At 54.9% G+C, this 18,805-nt stretch overlaps 1 protein-coding gene across 1 annotated transcript; it reads right to left on the bottom strand.

The window, feature by feature from the left end:
• Positions 1-205: 205 nt before the first annotated feature.
• Positions 206-18,443, bottom strand: PPP1R10 (protein phosphatase 1 regulatory subunit 10). Its single transcript, XM_078881494.1, is given in 19 exon segments — positions 206-1,467; positions 2,547-2,945; positions 3,778-3,891; positions 4,508-4,619; positions 5,559-5,840; positions 5,842-6,006; positions 6,565-6,640; positions 7,462-7,583; positions 8,626-8,744; positions 9,039-9,230; positions 10,581-10,922; positions 11,523-11,626; positions 12,320-12,437; positions 12,990-13,325; positions 13,886-13,969; positions 15,194-15,245; positions 16,201-16,336; positions 17,114-17,200; positions 18,322-18,443. Coding segments are annotated over 19 exon segments (3,057 nt in total). The 5' UTR covers positions 18,429-18,443; the 3' UTR covers positions 206-1,357.
• Between the last annotated feature and the right edge of the window lie 362 nt (positions 18,444-18,805).

Below are 18,805 nucleotides of genomic sequence, written 5' to 3' on the forward strand. Positions count from 1 at the left end.
CTGAGTTCCCGTCTGGTTAAACAAATACAAATCCCTCCGACACAACTACTACTGAGTGAGGGGTGGTGCTGCGAGGCGGTCAGATTGAAATACATCAAGTGGGGGTTCGTTAACGTATCCGTGCTTGCCTCTCAGCGGCGCGTCGTCCCCCTCGTATACAAACGCAGTGTTGGGTTTTATCCGGTACCTTCCCCCTCTCCCCCCCCCCCCCTTCCCCCAACGAGAAGCCCAAACTCGTAACCCGTGGGATCTATGGCCAAACATCCCAATGTGGCAAGGCCCTGCTGAAAAAACGAAAATCTTTTGAGACCTAGCGGACATATCCTGTATATTATCTTGATATTTCGGCGTCGTATCAAAGTAACGGTTTCGTGTCCTTGCGGCACGACTGGGATGGTACGCCTGGCATACCGTTTAAGTGATACACTGTTTATACATGTAAAAAAACATATATAATACATTTAAATAAAACACAAATCCGCTCACGGAAACTACCGCGACACACAGCCCCGCACTGAAAATGTGGACGAAAGTAATTCTTGCACGTTGTTCAACTCCCACAACCGCCTCCCCCCCCCCCAAAAAAAAAATTCTCAGAAAATAAGAATAATTACCACGGGCTCTAAGTCTTCAAACAAAAACGGTGAAAACATCTTTTTATCTTGCAAAACAAAGTGGGCAACGGAGACCATCGTCCAAACTCAAGTTTGCCAACCGCTTGGCGTATTTCACGCCCAAAATGAATGAGCATGTAGTTTGTTTTGCTGCCGTGTTCGTTCGCGGGAATCCAATCCGCTCCTCCCTTCGGCTTTCACAAAAGACCGTTTTTCCCAGCCTCAAGCCGGACAGAAATCGTGTCCCCGGCTCTCTCTCCAAGTGGAACGCGTCGTCGGACGCGGCGCGACCAAGTGCAACCCTTGGTCGGTTCTCTACCATTGGTCACGGGGTGAGCAGCATCTCTTCGCGGAGAGCGTGCGTCGGCCGCTTGAGCGTGGCGACCCCCTCTCGTATAACCACGGCAGGTGCCGCGCGGTTACTCCGACGGATTCTTGTCTTTGCAACCGCGCGTGGCAACGGGCACGCACGCACGTCACCCTCTCAGCCGTGCCGGACAGCCGGCGGCACGTGCGCGTCTCTCCGTCCCGTCGGGGTCGATCGCCGTCAAAATCCACCCATCCGCCCGACTTCCCCAACCCAGTGACGCTGGGGGTTTTTATAGTTTTTGACTTCAAAGTCAGATCCATCGCCACCCCCTCCTCCTTCCCCCACAGTTACCGGTTGGCGAGTGTGGGGGGGTCGCGGGGGGGTGGGGGGTGGGTGGGTACGAGTAGGGCACCCCGGGATGGTTTAGCTTCGGTCAGGGAAGCGGAGGTCCGTTGACGCCCGGATGGTAAAACCCGCACATGTTCTCGTAGCGGCAGCCGCCCTTCATCATGAAGTGCCTGCACATCGGCCTCTTTGACATGTCTGTGGGGGTGGGCGGGGGAGCAAAGGAGAGAGAGGGGCGAGGTGGAAGTGCGTGCGAGATTAGGACGCGTCCGACGACTGCGAGCGTGCCGGCTGGGGGTCGTGCCGTACGCGGTTGATAGGATATTACACCATTGGAACCTCCTTTGCCAGTAGCAAAATATGATCATTGGTTTTTTACCCTTTTATCTGGCAACTAAACTGACACCTTTTTTTTTTTACAAGGAGTCATGTTTGCATCAGAGTTGTGTTTTTTGTTTGCATTCCGACCGCAGGTATTGTGGTCAATGCAAACATGACTACTTGTAGAAAAAAGGTGTCAGTTTAGTTGCCAGATAAAAGGGTAAAAAAACAATTATCATATTTTGCTACTGGCAAAGGAGGTTCCAATGGTATAAAATGCTTAACCCGAGCTCTCAATACTCTGATGGTGCATTGTCTTTGAGTTGTACGCCTTTTGGCGTCATTTGGTCCAACACCAGGTGAGACTGGGCTCTAAGAAAACTGTCTCGTGTGTAGACCAATCAATTTCAAGAACAACGCATACATTATCAGAGTTGTGTTTTTTGTTTGCATTCCGACCGCAGGTATTGTGGTCAATGCAAACATGACTCCTTGTATAAAAAAGGTGTCAGTTTTGTTGCCAGATAAAAGGGTAAAAAAACAATTATCATTATGATAGGATATCATTCCATAATAGCGTTATGCGTGTCGAACTTCTTTCGTACCGTACGCAGCCAACCGCGCTCATCAGATGTGCGGTAGCCTCGACTTGGAAGATGTGATGCGTCTTTAGATGCCAATTACAAACATGTCATTCTTCTTGGTTCTTTTCGTAAAGTCACGTAGAAAGACAGCGTCAGACGCTGTCTTTCCGACAGACCTGTTCTTCACCTGAGGACGGCTGCTTGCGTTGTTGGCCGAAACGTCGTGACAATTATTTTATCATGTTTTATTTTTATCATTTTATTACTTCCCTTCTACGTGACTTTACCGAAAGAACCAAGAAGAAGGCTTCCACCGTACGCGTATTTTTTGTCCCCCCCATCGGCCCAGCCGCGTGCCCATCCGTCGCTCACCTCCACCGTTGTTGTGCCCACGTCCACCGCGACCCGTCCTGTACCCGCCTCCCCCCGACCGCCCTCCTCCCCCCCCTCCCCCCGACCCTCCCCGTCCCATCCTCCCCCCGCCGCCACCACCGCCCCCGGACTGCATGAAGGGCGGACGGCCACCGCCGCCTCTCATCCCCTCATTCCCAGAATCCCAGTAGTCTTCATTGCCCCCTCCACCGTTTCCTCCTCCTCCGCCACCACCGCCGCCGCTGTTGTTGTGATGCTGCTGCTGTTGCTGCTGTTGTTGCTGCTGCTGTTGCTGTTGCTGCTGCTGCTGCTGCTGCTGCTGCGTCTGGGTTGGTGGAGGGGGCATGTTGATGGGAGGTGGGGGGCCCATCATGTGTGTGCCTGGCGGAGGGACCCCCACTGCGGAAGAGAGGCAGAGAGAGAGGGGAGGAGGAGGAGTGCAAAGGACAGTGGAAGTATTAAACGCGAGTCATCAATAGCCTCGAATATGTACGTACGTTGAACTTCTGTCGCACCGTACGTAGCCAATCGTGCTCATCGGAGGTGCGGTGCTGAGTCTATGGGCAGTGTTGAGTCTATGGGTAGTGTTGAGTCTATGGGTAGTGTTGAGTCTGTGGGTAGTGTTGAGTCTATGGGCAGTGTTGAGTCTATGGGTAGTGTTGAGTCTACGGGCAGTGTTGAGTCTATGGGCAGTGTTGAGTCTATGGGCGGTGTTGAGTCTATGGGTAGTGTTGAGTCTGTGGGTAGTGTTGAGTCTATGGGTAGTGTTGAGTCTATGGGCAGTGTTGAGTCTGTGGGTAGTCTTGAGTCTATGGGTAGTGTTGAGTCTATGGGCAGTGTTGAGTCTATGGGTAGTGTTGAGTCTATGGGCAGTGTTGAGTCTATGGGTAGTGTTGAGTCTATGGGCAGTGTTGAGTCTATGGGTAGTGTTGAGTCTATGGGCAGTGTTGAGTCTATGGGCAGTGTTGAGTCTATGGGCAGTGTTGAGTCTATGGGCAGTGTTGAGTCTATGGGCAGTGTTGAGTCTATGGGCAGTGTTGAGTCTATGGGCAGTGTTGAGTCTATGGACAGGATGTATGTTGAATTTCTTTCATACTGTACGTAGACAATTGTGTTCATTGGGAGGTGCGAGTCAAGGCGCTCTATAAATATTATACGAGATAAGATAACAAGATGATGGTGATGGTGGCGATGGCGATGATGATGATGATGACGATGTTCTCGGACTCACCTGGGAATGGCGGTCGCACTCCAGGCTGGAATCCCATCCCATTGGCCATCCCCATGGGGAACTGCATCCCGTTGTGGTGCATCATGGGAGGGCCGCCCTGCATCGGCACCGGGCCTGCACACGCACAGCATCGTGGGTAAGAGACGTGAGAATCTGCAGGATCTCAAGCAGTGGTGTGCTTCTGTAGAAAATATATCAACGTGCGTTGAAGAGTATTTTGCTGCTATAAATGCCCACGTGATAAGCCACTTCGTGGAACCTTCATTTGCATGTACGTATATCGAAATTCTCTCGCGCCGTACGTGGCCAACCGTGCTAATCGGAGGTGCGGACGGGGGATGGACAACGCAAATTAAAACACAAAAAGCAGTTCATTCAGACGCGGTCTTTCTGACAGACCTGTTCTTCACCTGAGGACGGCTGCTTGCGTTGTGGCCGAAACTTCGTGAGAATTATTTTATTATGTTTTATTTTTATTATTTTATTATTTCCATTCTACGTGACTTTACCGAAAGAACCAAGAAGATGAATCCCTGCAGTCACGAAAGCTTTAAATCGAAATTTAGTTCTAAAGAACTTAAGTTTAATTGCGATACCCATGTCGCTTCTGAAAAAGAGCTACGTAGCTCAGTGGGGCCCTTACGTGGCAAAATACAAAATACTTTCAAGTCATTTAGCGGGAGAGACGGTATCGTCGCCAACGCGGGGGTGGGGGGGGGACGACGCTCACCGGGGGGTGGTGGCAGCTGGTTCTGCAGCGGTGCCAGCATTTGCTTGATTTTCTCGGTGAACTCCGGCTGCTTCAGGAGCTCCTCGGACAGCTGCTGGTGCTGCTGGTTCCCCTGCGGGGAGACGGAACGGCGTTCCATGGCGTTACTCGACGGTAATCGGTGCACGTCAACTCCAGGTGGAGTCGCCGTGGCTAGGATATGTTGACTACCTCGCCTCGTGTACAGGAGGTCGTGGGTTCGATCCCGACCCTGACGCCTGCTGCTGTATATTTGGAGTTTGCGTGTCTCTCTCTCATCATCATCATCATCATCACGGTGGCTAGGAGATGTTGACTACCTCGCCTGATGTACAGGAGGTTGTGGGTTCGATCCCGACCCTGACACCTGCTGCTGTATATTTGGAGTTTGCGTGTCTCTCTCATCATCACGGTGGCTAGGAGATGTTGACTACCTCGCCTGGTGTACACAGGAGGTCGTGGGTTTGATCCACACGCTGACACCTGCTGTATATTTGGAGTTTGCGCGTCTCTCATCATCATCACGGTGGCTCGGAGATGTTGACTACCTCGCCTGGTGTACAGGAGGTCGTGGGTTCGATCCCGACCCTGACGCCTGCTGCTGTGTATTTGGAGTTTGCGTGTCTCTCTCTCATCATCAGTGTTTATAATGTTAGTAGTATCTTTATATATTAATATCCATTGTTTATTGGGTGAAAAAGGGGGTGACTTTCGATGCCATCAAAACAACTTAGGCCTTCAAAGTGCATTTCCTAGTCTCGCTTAACGACCAACTCGCTTAACGACCAACTCGCTTAACGACCAAACCGCTTAACGACTGGTTTCGTGGAACCAATAACCGTTGTTAAGACGGCTTCCTCTCCTCACCGGTTTCCTCGTTTCATCTCCGCGTCTACTACCCGTGGTGTGTTCGCGCGCACCCCCCCCGCCCCACCCCCCCGCCCCCACCCCCCGCCCCACCCCCCGCCCCCCGCCCCACCCCCCGCCCCACCCCCCGCCCCCACCCCCACCCCCCGCCGCCCACCCCGCTCACCATGAGAGACGACAGCAGCTCCTGCACGCCCTTGAGCGCCACGTCTGCCGCCATCCCCGGAGGCGGCACCCCCATGGGCGGCGGCATCGCCATCCCGGGCGGCATCATCGGGGGGGGCGGCACCATGGGGGGTGGCGGCGGCGGCGCCATGAGGGGCGGCAACATGGCCGGCCCCGCCGGGACCCCGGCCTTCGCCGCCATGCCGCTGACCAGGTTGGCGAGGACGGGCGGCAGTTTGGGGGGCGCCCCCCCTACGCCGAGGCCGCCGGGGGACCCCCCCCCCTCCGAGGGCGACGATGCCCCCGTCCAGGCCCATGAGGTTGGCGAGGATGGGGGGCAGGCCGGAGACGGAGCCGTCGAGCGCAAGCTGCTGCTGCGGAGGAGGGGCGGGAGTGGCGCTGGCGGGAAGCTGCGTGTCGGGCGTTGCCGAGGTCTCCAGAGCGGACGCCTTCGGAGGAAGGGGGGAGGATGGAAAGAGCGTCATCGATGGCAGCGTTCTTCACACATTTTCAGATGGGAGGGGGCCACTTTCGCTGATGAGATATCATCAGTGTGAAGGCCGCCCACGTCATTTTAAGCCATTGGGGGTTTGACAGCAGCACGATGGTGATGATGATGGGGGTGTGGTATTTGATCGGGGGTGCTGCACGTTAGGGGCCGCACTAAAGGCCCCCACATGGAGGAGGGGCCGAGAGAGCGGGGGGGGAGGGGGAGTGAATTGTCAAGAATCGGTGTGCAGTATAGGGGGGGTCACAAGTCAATTTTGTTTGTTGTTTTGGTGTCGTCTGTATCCAGAATCAGAATCCTAATATAGGCTCGAGGGAGAATCCGATGAAGCCACGAAGCTATTTTTCACCGATGTCCAGCAAGGGGCACGGTGGTCACAATGTTACATTGGCACCGTCTCCTCCGTCTCGTTTGGTATCGTGTCTCCCCTAGAGGGCCGTCGTCATCGTCGAGCAGTCTCTGTCGGGCACCGGGCGACGCCGCTCATCACTGCACTCACGTCCTCCAGAGGGATGAGCTTGGGCTGTCGGCCTTCGTACGGCTCGGGGTCCGGCTCGTGAGGGTTGTCCGGCACGCTGTCCACACACACGGACACGCGCACGATGATTACTACACGGGTCCCTTGAGTCAAAGTTCCAGGGTGGTCGTGGTAGTGATGGCGGGGGTGGTGGTGGTAGCAAGGGTGGTGGTGATGGCGAGGGTGGTGGTGGTAGCGAGGGTGGTGGTGGTGGCGAGGGTGGTGGTGGTGGCGAGGGTGGTGGTGGTGGCGAGGGTGGTGGTGGTGGTGGCGAGGGTGGTGGTGGTGGCGAGGGAGGTGAGGGCGGTGGTGAGGGTGGTAGTGGTGGCGAGGGTGGTGGTGGTGGCGAGGGTGGTGGTGGTGGTGAGGGTGGTGGTGGCGAGGGTGGTGGTGGCGAGGGCGGTGGTGGCGAGGGCGGTGGTGGCGAGGGCGGTGGTGGCGAGGGCGGTGGTGGCGAGGGTGGCGAGGGCAGTGGTGGCGAGGGCGGTGGTGGCGAGGGCGGTAGTGGCGAGGGCGGTGGTGGCGAGGGCAGTGGTGGCGAGGGCGGTGGTGGCGAGGGCGGTGGTGGCGAGGGTGGCGAGGGCGGTGGTGGCGAGGGCGGTGGTGGCGAGGGCGGTGGTGGCGAGGGCGGTGGTGGCGAGGGCGGTGGTGGCGAGGGTGGCGAGGGCGGTGGTGGCGAGGGCGGTGGTGGCGAGGGCGGCGGTGACGAGGGTGGTGGTGGCGAGGGTGGTGGTGGCGAGGATGGTGGTGGCGAGGGTGGTGGTGGTGGTGAGTGCGAGGGTGGTGGTGGTGAGTGCGAGGGTGGTGGTGGCGAGGGTGGTGGTGGTGGCGAGGGTGGTGGCGAGGGTGGTGGTGGTGGCGAGTGCGAGGTAAACTCACCTGTCCTTGGTGAGGAAGAGCTCTTGCAGGACGCTCATCTCGCGCTCCTGCTGAACGCGCTTCTCCAAGCTGCCCGTGCCAAACTCCGCCAAGACCACGTCCAGCAGACGCGGACGCACCCACTGCGACCACAGCGTCCACGCTCGTCAATAACCACCAACAACAACAACCGCGAACAACCACCACGCTCAACCACTGACCAGTCTATGGGCGGTGTTGAGTCTATGGGCGGTGTTGAGTCTATGGGCAGTGTTGAGTCTATGGGCAGTGTTGAGTCTATGGGCAGTGTTGAGTCTATGGGCAGTGTTGAGTCTATGGGCAGTGTTGAGTCTATGGGCAGTGTTGAGTCTATGGGCAGTGTTGAGTCTATGGGCAGTGTTGAGTCTATGGGCAGTGTTGAGTCTATGGGCAGTGTTGAGTCTATGGGCAGTGTTGAGTCTATGGGCAGTGTTGAGTCTATGGGCAGTGTTGAGTCTATGGGCAGTGTTGAGTCTATGGGCAGTGTTGAGTCTATGGGCAGTGTTGAGTCTATGGGCAGTGTTGAGTCTATGGGCAGTGTTGAGTCTATGGGCAGTGTTGAGTCTATGGGCAGTGTTGAGTCTATGGGCAGTGTTGAGTCTATGGGCAGTGTTGAGTCTATGGGCAGTGTTGAGTCTATGGGCAGTGTTGAGTCTATTGGCAGTGTTGAGTCTATGGGTAGTGTTAGTCTATGGGCAGTGTTGAGTCTATGGTGCAGTGTTGAGTCTATGGGCAGTGTTGAGTCTATGGGCAGTGTTGAGTCTATGGGCAGTGTTGAGTCTATAACAGTGTTGAGTCTATGGGCAGTGTTGAGTCTATGGGCAGTGTTGAGTCTATGGGCAGTGTTAGTCTATGGGCAGTGTTGAGTCTATGGGCGGTGTTGAGTCTATGGGCAGTGTTGAGTCTATTGGCAGTGTTAGTCTATGGGCAGTGTTGAGTCTATGGGCAGTGTTGAGTCTATGGGCGGTGTTGAGTCTATGGGCGGTGTTGAGTCTATGGCCAGTGTTGAGTCTATGGCCAGTGTTGAGTCTACGGGCAGTGTGTATGTTGAACTTCTTTCGCACCGTACGTAGCCAACCGTGCTAATCGGAGCTGCGTGCCATTGCGCGTGCATGTGACTCCCACGTGCCCCTCCCCATTGCTCACCGGAGTCTTCTCCTCCATGGAGTCGTGGCTGAGTTTTCGCGACGTCTCAAATGCTCTCCTGTCCATCATCATCTCCCGCTTGGCCGCCTCCCCAAAGTCCTTCACCTTGTTCACGTTCACTGCGAGTCACAGCGGGGCCGACACGCAACGCGCGGGGTTATCGTCGTCGTCATCATCATCGTCGTCATCATCGTCGTCACCATCATCACTCAACAACATCCACGTCGTCGGTGTCAACGTTGTCGTAATCGTCATCTTCATCGTCATCATTGTCGCCGTAATCGTCATCACCATCATAATCGTCATCACCGTCATAATCGTCAACACCGTGATCACCGTCATAATGTGACGTCACCGCCACTTAGTGGCGAATGGCGGTTGTTGTTGTTGTTGTGCGTGTGCCCGAGTTGTACCTCTCTCCATCTCGTCCAGCTCAAAGTAGTAGACTTCCCGGAGCCTCGTGTCTTCGGGCCACCACACCGTCTTGCGCTTCTTGCCCTTTTTCGTCCGGTCGACGGGCGGCGCCGCAGTCGCCGCCGCCGCCACCACCACCGGATCGGCCGCCGGAGCCTCCGGCGCCGGCTCCGTGCCTTCGGGCTGCGGCTCTGTGGCGGTGGAGAGGAGGAGGAGGGAAGAGGGAAAAATTGGGGGACAACAATTATCGCGTGGCCGAATCAGATTTTTTGAAAACGCGCAAACAATGCGCTCGCCACAAATGGACCGCACGATGACCATGCTGATCTCGTTGAGGAGCGTAAAGCATCGTCACGCAAACTCCGGTCATCGTAGCGGCGGCAGCGAGCGACGTTTGGATAACCGTCGAACAAAGACGGCGGCGGTCACCGCATCGTGCGCTTTCAGATGCGCTTCTGCGGCCGTCTGGAACGCTCTTTCTTCCGATATAACGAATCCACTGGGTGCCGTGCACTTTTAAATCATTGTCGTCTAGATCGACAAACCTGTTTCTTAAGAACTGCTTTCTGTGTTTAGTTTGTTGTCCTTCCCCACGCACCTGTGATTAGCGCGGTTGGCTACGTACAATTCGAAGGCATTTCAACATACACACGCTACATTCTCCAACATTTTATTGCCGGTGTTATTATTGCCGTTATTTATCACGTTTTCTCAGCAACGACCGAGGAACGTCTCAAATATAGATAGGCTAACCGCTGCATTCTCTAATGGAGATTGCCTTTCATTAAGAGATTATTATTACTATTATTATAGTTTACCCAGAAATGCCTCGCCGAGTCTCAAGCCTCTTATTCGGGAGGGTCCTGCCAGGTTTCCACAGTCGGAGGCTATGCGATCCCAAAGGGGTAATATAGAGGTAAATGTTTCTTGGTTCTTTCGGTAAAGTCACGTAGAAGGGAAGTAATAAAATAATAAAAATAAAATATAATAAAATAATTCTCACGACGTTTCGGCCACAACGCAAGCAGCCGTCCTCAGGTGAAGAACAGGTCTGTCGAGTAGACAGCGTCTGAATGAAGACGCTGTCTCCCCGAAACGTCGTGAGAATTATTTTCTTATGTTTTATTTTTATTATTTTATTACTTCCCTTCTACATGACTTTACTGAAAGAACCAAGAAGATGAATCCCTGCAGTCACAAAAGCTTTAAATCGAAATAGAGGTAAATCTTTTTGTTGTCCGCACTGTCAGAGTGTTTGGCCAATACCGACGGTTGCATTGCGTCCAGGAGGAACCCCACGCAAGAATTAGATGATTGTGGTGGGGGGGATGGGGAAGAGGAAACTCAAGGAAGGCGTCGCCCCAGCCGGGTAATGAACCCATGATCCTTCTCGCCGTGAGGCACGGAGTGGCCGTCACGACAATTATCGCCACCCCCCCCCCCGCCGCCTCCCTTGCCTCCCCGCACCCCCGACAAGACGGACGGACGGACCAGGGCCCCCCTCGCGCGTTAACGCCATCGACCCAATCGCTCGCCCTTACCAAAGTCCATCGGCTCCCCGTCCGTCTCGGCTTGCGTGGGCACCACCGCAGCAGCAGCAGCAACAGCCGGAGCCGCCGCCACCGCCGGCGCGGTGACGACGCCGTTAGCCTCGGCGGCACCGCCGGTGGCTCCCGGTTCGCCCTCCGACCCCGCAGCGGCGGTGGTGCCGGACGCCCCCGAAGTTGGCGAGGCCGGGTTGGAGGGCACGTCGGACTTTCCGCAGGCGTCCAGCGGGTTGGACTTGGCGCTGGTGGGCGAGGAGCTCTTCCGCTTCTTCTTGATCTTGACGCCGAGCACCGGAGCCGAGTTCAGGGCCTCCATGAAGCCCAGGCTCTCGATGGCTGCCGATTCACAAATGTCACCGGTCACGCCTGTTGTTGTTGTTATCGTTCGGGTAGTATGCATGCACGTGTGTATGTACGTACGTACGCATGCTGAACTTCTTTCGCTCTTCATAATCAACGTTTTTGGGTTTAGATCGCGTTATTTATAAATGTGTCGTAACCCTCCACCACCCGACACGGCCAATCAGTAAAAAAGTGTCAAAAGACAAATAGTTCACTGCTTTAGCCCACCGGTGTGTTGAAGCGTGAAACCACAACATTTACAAAAAAAATTTCCCCTTTTTTCTGGCAATAAAACCGACACCTTTTGCAAGGAATCATGCTTACATTAACCACAATACTTGCAGTCAAATGCAAACAAAAACAATACTCTGATAATTTATGCATTGTCTTTGAAACTGATTGGTCCACACCAGAGACAGCTTTCTTTAGAGCCTAGTCTCATATGGTGTTCGACCAGATGACGCCAAAAGTTTACCCAGGAGAGCCTCAAAGAGTCTCAAGACTCTTAGGAGGGTCCTGCCAAGTGTTAACAGTCCCCCAGTTGATCTCCCGTCGCGTGTCCCGTGTGTGCATGACAGCGGTGTGGAGACTCACGTTGTGCGGGGATGATCTTCACTTTGATCTCCTTGTTGCTGTTGGGGTTCATGTTCAGGGGTTTGTATTTCTTCTCTGGGGGTCCCGAGCCAATGCTCACGGGGCTACACACGCACACACAAACACACGCGTGTACAGGCGCGATTTATACAGCCGCCCAAACATTCAACGTCACTCACTCACTTAACTCTTAAACCTCTTCACTCAGCCACCCACCCACCCACCCACCCCTTCACTCGCCCTCCCATTCCTTCACTCACCCGCACACCCACCCCATCACTCACCCTCCCATTCCTTCACTCACCCGCCCACCCACCCCATCACTCACCCTCCCATTCCTTCACTCGCCCGCCCACCCACCCCATCACTCGCCCTCCCATTCCTCCACTCACCCGCCCACCCCTTCACCCACCCACCCACCCACCCCTTCACTCGCCCACCCACCTCTTTACTCACCCACCCACCTCTTCACTCGCCCTCCCATCCCTTCACTCGCCCTCCCATTCCTACACTCACCCTCCCACCCACCCCTTCACTCGCCCATCCACTCCTTCACCCAAACACCCACACCACCCACCCACCCCTTCACTCGCCCTCCCATTCCTTCACTCACCCACCCATCTCTTCACTCGCCCATCCACTCCTTCACCCAAACACCCACCCCACCCACCCACCCCATCACTCGCCCTCCCATTCCTTCACTCGCCCACCCACCCCTTCACTCGCCCATCCACTCCTTCACCAAATCACCCACCCCACCCACGCTCCCACCCACGCTCCCTCCCCCCGGCCCTCACCTCTGCCGCTTGATCGTGATGCTCGGCGGGACCTTAGCGGGGGTCGGCTGCTTCTCCGCGACGGGCACCGCCGCCGTCTTCTTGATCTGGGACGGGAGTGGAGCCTCCTCCTCGAGGCCTGGAGCACGACAACACGCGGCGTCCGCCACGTTAGCACTGCCCGTCTGGAGCGAGCGCTCATGCGCGTACGCACTCGTGTTGCGGGCTGAGGATGCGCGTGTCTCAAGGTGTGCGAGTGCATCTGTGTACGTGTGTGTGTACGTGTGTACGTGTGTGTACGTGCGCACTTGGCCTGGCATAAGCGTCGTGGTGACGTCACCGCCACTTAATGGCGAATGGCGGTTGTTGTGTGTATGTGTGTGTGTACATTAGTGTGTGTGTACGTGCGTGCGTGCGTACGTGTGTGTGTACGTGCGTGTGTGTACGTACGTGCGTGTGTGTGTACGCGTGTGTGTGTACACGTGTGTGTGTACCGTGCGCGTGTTTATCGGTGTGCCTTACCGGTGGAACGGAATCGAGCGTGTGTACGTGCGTGTGTGTGTACGTGCGTGTGTGTACGTGTGTGTGTGTGCGTGTACGTGCGTGTGTGTGTACGTGCGTGTGTGTACGTGTGTGTGTGTGCGTGTACGTGCGTGTGTACGCGTGCGTGCGTACCGCGCGCGTGCCTTACCGGTGGAACGGAAGCGGGCGTGTGACGGTGCGACCGTGCGCGCCGATTTCGGCTTCTCCCGCCGTTCCAGCTGCACGATTCCGCGCGGCTCCGCAGTCTTCTTCTCCACCACGGGACTGCCGCTGCTGCCGCCACCGCCGCTGCCGCTGCTGCTACTGCTACTGCTGGCGTTGCTGGTGGTGCTGCCGGCGCTGCTCCCGGCGCCGCTGCCGGCATTGCCGCTGACGGCATTGCTGGGGGCGTTGCTGGGGGCGACGCCAGTGGCACCGGCGGCGACGCCGGTTGGCACCGTCGCGGCAACGCCGTCTTCTTTCCTCCTCTTCTTCTCCGGCCTTTCTGCTACGGGCACAGATCGCCAAAGCACACCGCCGTCATCACGGTGCACAGGTGCGGAGAGCACGTAGCAGTCGCAGGTGTCCCCACTGCACATTTCGCCGTCTTTTTCCCCACTTTCCTCTCTGTGTTGTAGCAGAGCTCGCAAACGGGTTTTGATTCCTTACCCGTACCCGTACCCTACCCGTACCCGTACCCTACCCGTACCCTACCCGTACCCTACCCGTACCCTACCCGTACCCTACCCGTACCCGTACCCTACCCGTACCCTACCCGTACCCGTACTTACCCGTACTCTACCCGTACCCTACCCGTACCCGTACCCATACCCCTACCCGTACCCTACCCGTACCCTACCCGTACCCTACCCGTACCCTACCCGTACCCTACCCGTACCCTACCCGTACCCTACCCGTACCCTACCCGTACCCTACCCGTACCCTACCCGTACCCTACCCGTACCCTACCCGTACCCTACCCGTACCCTACCCGTACGGGTACCCTAGGGTAGGGTATGCACAGCTGCCGCCCTCGTCAGATACCGCGTGTGTGCGTGTCCTTACCTGGCACGGGAGCGTTGGCCGCGCTCTGTGAGCGGATCACCGTCATCCAGCCGTTCACCAGCGACGTCGCCACCTCTCTCAGCTCTAAGAACGACACGCACGGACAGACGAGACGCACGGACGACGTGTTACAACACAGCCATCGCACGCGCTGGTGGGGGAGGGGGGGGTGGACAAGCTCGCTCTCCGCAGGGAGTTGCTTTCTCATCATGGGACATTCTTTGCCAGTATCAAAATATAAGAAGAGGTTTCACCCTCTGAATGAACACCACCAGGTTTGGCAGCGTATATTTAAGCTGGGTTGGAGGGGGAAGAGCGCCTCCAACCCAGCTTAAATATACGCTGCCAAGCCTGGTGGTGTTCATTCAGACGCTGTTTTTCCGACAGACCTGTTCTTCACCTGAGGACGGCTGCTTGCGTTGTGGCCGAAACGTCGTGAGAATTATTTTATTATGTTTTATTTTTATTATTTTATTATTTCCATTCTACGTGACTTTACCGAAAGAACCAAGAAGAAGAGGTTTCACCCTTTCTGGCTGTTAAAGCACCAAACAGACACTTTTTACAAGTAATCATGGACAGTAAAACCTTGCATTGCGAGCATAAATCGTTCCGGAAACGCGTTTGTAATCCAAAACACTCGTATATCAAAGCACTCGTGTACCAGTTGTGATCACGTGACGCTCGGCAGACAGAGCGTATGCACGTACTGCTCGTATTGCAAGACCTCGCTCGTTTATCAAATTAATATTTATTTAAAACTTTTGCTCGTCTTGCAAAACACTCGCAGACCAAGTTACTCGCAATCCAAGGTTTTTACTGTATACAATAACCACTCATATACTTCAGTTATAGCCAAACGAATCATGCTTTCGAGCGACTCTGAGCTTGGCTCCGCGCCTCTGAGTTGCGGCCACTACGTCTGCAAATTTGCGCGCGTTACAAATTGAACTATTATTATTATTATTATTGAGTTTTGTCCCTTGGTTTTTGTTTAGAACCCCGAGAGAACTGGGCTGAACCAAATCAAACCGACGAAAACCATTCACCCAATTTCTTTGTGCGGCCTCATTGGCGGCGGTGCGGAAAACGTCGCAATTTTGAGCGTCAGGAACCCGGCCTAATCGCGCGCGTGGCTTAGTCCTGGAGTCGAACCCGGGCTTTCAGAGGCGCTGGGCCCGCTGCCCTAACAAGGCACCCCCACAAGGCAGGGCGCAAGGGCGCACCGTCACACGCCTCTCGTTAAGACGAGAGCAGAGGCTACCCCGGGGGCACGGGGGACCCCTACCGATGCACGACTCCGCTCACCTTCGCTGTCGGCAAACTTGCTCAGCTGTTTCACCATCTTGGCCGTGTTATTCTGCAGGTGGGGGTGAGGAAAAAAATAATATGATGAGTAATAATCATCATACGTACGCGCAACGTAGATTCTTCCGACGCGCGTTTCGTTGCTCGGCAGCGTACGACCGCCGACCGCGACGTCGTATTATTTTCAGGGCGTTTCAATATTTTTTTTTTTACACTTCTGAGAATTTGCAACAATACCACTTTTATTGCCGCCAGCAGCAACGGCACTGGAGGCGATTCCGATACGAACACACACAAAGTCACCCAACAAACAAATAAACAAACGCTGTACATTTTGATTTAAAGCTTTCGTGACTGCAAGGATTCATCTTCTTGGTTCTTTCGGTAAAGTCACGTAGAAGGGAAGTAATAAAATAATAAAAATTAAACATAATAAGAAGAATGTCACAGTGTAAAATATTTCATTATGTTTTATTTTTATTATTGTATTACTTCCCTTCTACGTGACTTTACCGAAAGAACCAAGAAGATGAATACCACGAGAAATGAGGCTCCGGGCTCTGGAGACCACATGGAGAAGATTCCACGCATGCGTTGACAATGATGGTGAACAAGCTGTAGAACTATTTGACTTTGTGAAGCTATTAACATACATTTGTTATCATGTCACAGTGTATTATTCTTTTGCCATTAAAAACGATAGTCCCATGTGAGCGTTAACATTTTTTCGAAGCACCCTGTGTACATCTATTCCAGCCACGCGATCTCGTCGCGCGTAGTGACGGCATTGGAGGAGGCCTCGTTAAGTCGAATGCTCACACCGTGTCTACAACGTCCCAATCGTAAACACGACCTGTTTTGCGCCCGGCTCAAAATTCCCAAAAAAGACGGGGAAACACTCGCCCCGGGCAGTCTGTGGATAACTCGGTGAGCTCCATGCTCCCGCGATAACGCGGCGGTGACACGGACATGGGGCGGGGGGGGGGGGGCGAGCGAGCGAGCTTCACCTGCTTGAGGTGGTGAACGGAGAGCGGAAGCCTCTTGAGCGTGACTAGGATTTGCAGCATGAGCGCGATGTTGTTGGAGTTCTTGGCTTGTCCCAGCCAAGAGTTGAGCAGCTTGTAGCCGCCCATGCCGATGAACCTGCGCGGGTGGTGGCGGTGGCGGAGGACACGAAGATAAAGATCACCCATGTAACCTGAACAGACTGTTGGGGCAAGTGCTGTTTTAGCGAGCGCCTATCAAGGCCAGTACGGCACACGAGGCGGTGGGCGGCCAGCACCACGCCCCACCGCCTTTGTCTCCCCAGTGGCGATGTTTATACATCGCACCAGGTACTCATTTGAGGCCGAGTCGACCTAGGGGAGGCCCAGGACCGGCACAGATAATCGTCACCGGTGTTGGCCGCGAGCGGGAATCGAACCCGGGTCGCCGGATTTGTAGCGCAGTGTCGATATTTCACGCACACAATAAATATCAGGCCGAGCGAACTGTGGGGATGCCCAGGACAGGTCCAGATATCAGGGACAGGCGTCTGGAGTCACTCGCTACCCCAAGTGGGCCCCTAAGTGTGGCCGTGCGGGAAGGGCTCTGCGAGCGTGACCGCCTAAACATGGCCAACACATCTTCTTGGTTCTTTCGGTAAAGTCACGTAGAAGGGAAATTAATTAAAACTTGAGTTATGAAGCGTACACGTTAGGGGTAACAAAATATTTTTTTTAAATGTTTAACACTGATCACATTTACATTCTCCCTACACAGGCCCCACCGGCCCTCGCAATGTCACGGCCTCGCCAGGCAATTTGACCTCCGGACTGCTGCCCTATTGGCCAGTCCGGGCCTGGCTGTAGGTAGTAAACGCTACGACTGTATCTTGGTGGGTACTGTTGGACGTGGCCAAGCTGCGCACTGCAGCCTCACCTTGATAGCACGTCCGGTGTTTTCGTCTGCAGGATGATGTTCAAGTAGGTGCATCTGCTCACCAATTTTTTCGCATCTTTCATCAAACTGAAACAGGGACGGACACACGCACACAATAACAAACACGCAAACTTAGCAACGGAGATCACGGAAGGTGGTCTCTACAGGTAGCTGGACATCAAGATCCGAGCTGCACGGACACCACGTGGGTCTCAGTAACAGCCGTGCTTCAACCTCATCGCACACAATGCGCTCGCCACAAAAGAACCACACAACGCCTCGCTTGAGACCTCGTCACGGAGCATAAACCATCCTCCGTTCGTGCGCACAGCAGCGGCGGCTTCTGGCTGACGGTCAAACGAAGACAGTCGTCAACGGCATCGCGATCACCGCATTTCAGAAGCGCTTCCGTGGCCGTCTGGAACGCTCTTCCTTCCGATATCAAGAAGCCACTGGAGCTGTGCACTTTTAAATCTAAATTGAAAACGCATTTCTATAGAATTAACTTGTTTTTATTTTACCAGGTAAGGCCCACTGAACTATGTAGCTCCTATTCAGAAGCGACCTGGCCACAAATGATAGCTCAATTAAGTGGTTTATCACGTGGAAATTTATAGCAGCCATATACTCAAAACGCACGTTTATTCTAAAAATCGATGTGACCATGGGGAGAGACACGCAAACTCCAAATATACAGCAGATGTCAGGGTCGAGATCGAATCCACAACCTCCTGTATACCAGGCGAGGTAGTTAACATCTCCTAGCCACCGTGATGATGATGAGAGAGAGAGACACGCAAACTCCAAATATACAGCAGGTGTCAGGGTCGGGATCGAACCCACGACCTCCTGTACACCAGGCGAGGCAGTTAACATCTCCTAGCCACCGTGATGATGATGAGAGAGACACGCAAACTCCAAATATACAGCAGGCGTCAGGATCGGGATCGAACCCACGACCTCCTGTACAACAGGCGAGGCAGTTACCACTGCCTTTTCGTTATTTAGCTATCCACAATTCTATCCGGCCTCACGCCACGACACGAATCCACTCGCAAAATCTCGCACAGCAGCTCCGTGAAAACCCTTCACGTCGGAGAACGGGGCACCCACGGGAAGCGGACACCACAGGGCTACTTCCGAGGTACCCTTGAAAGGCGAACCCCAAAACGGCTACAGAGGAGGGGGTCCTCTTTGTTCTAACTCACGTGTATATCCTGGCAGCATCTTCGACGCCCTTGATATCCCCGCCCTTGCCCAGGAAGCAGTCGAGGCCCTTCAGGAGTTCCTTTGGGTCGATGGGACCAGGACCCATGGCTATGGACCTGTGCCTGGGACACGCGAGGAGGAAGACATCGACGTCAGAGGGCACCAACAACACCACCGCCGCCAACACAACCACCAACCCCACCACTAACCCCAACACTAACCCCACCACCAACCCCAACCCCACACCACCACCAACCCCAACCCAACCACCAACCCCAACACAACCACCAACCCCACCACCACCGCCATTCCAACCCCAACCCCAACCCCACACCACCACCAACCCCAACCCAACCACCAACACCAACCCCACTAACCCCAACACCACCGCCACCACCAACCCCACCAACCCCAACACCACCGCCACCACCAACCCAACCACCAACCCCAACCCAAGCACAAACCCCACCGCCACCACCAACC

The sequence above is a fragment of the Lampetra fluviatilis genome, chromosome 61 (genome assembly GCF_964198595.1).
Source record: "Lampetra fluviatilis chromosome 61, kcLamFluv1.1, whole genome shotgun sequence".
In the NCBI taxonomy this organism is placed as follows: domain Eukaryota; kingdom Metazoa; phylum Chordata; class Hyperoartia; order Petromyzontiformes; family Petromyzontidae; genus Lampetra; species Lampetra fluviatilis.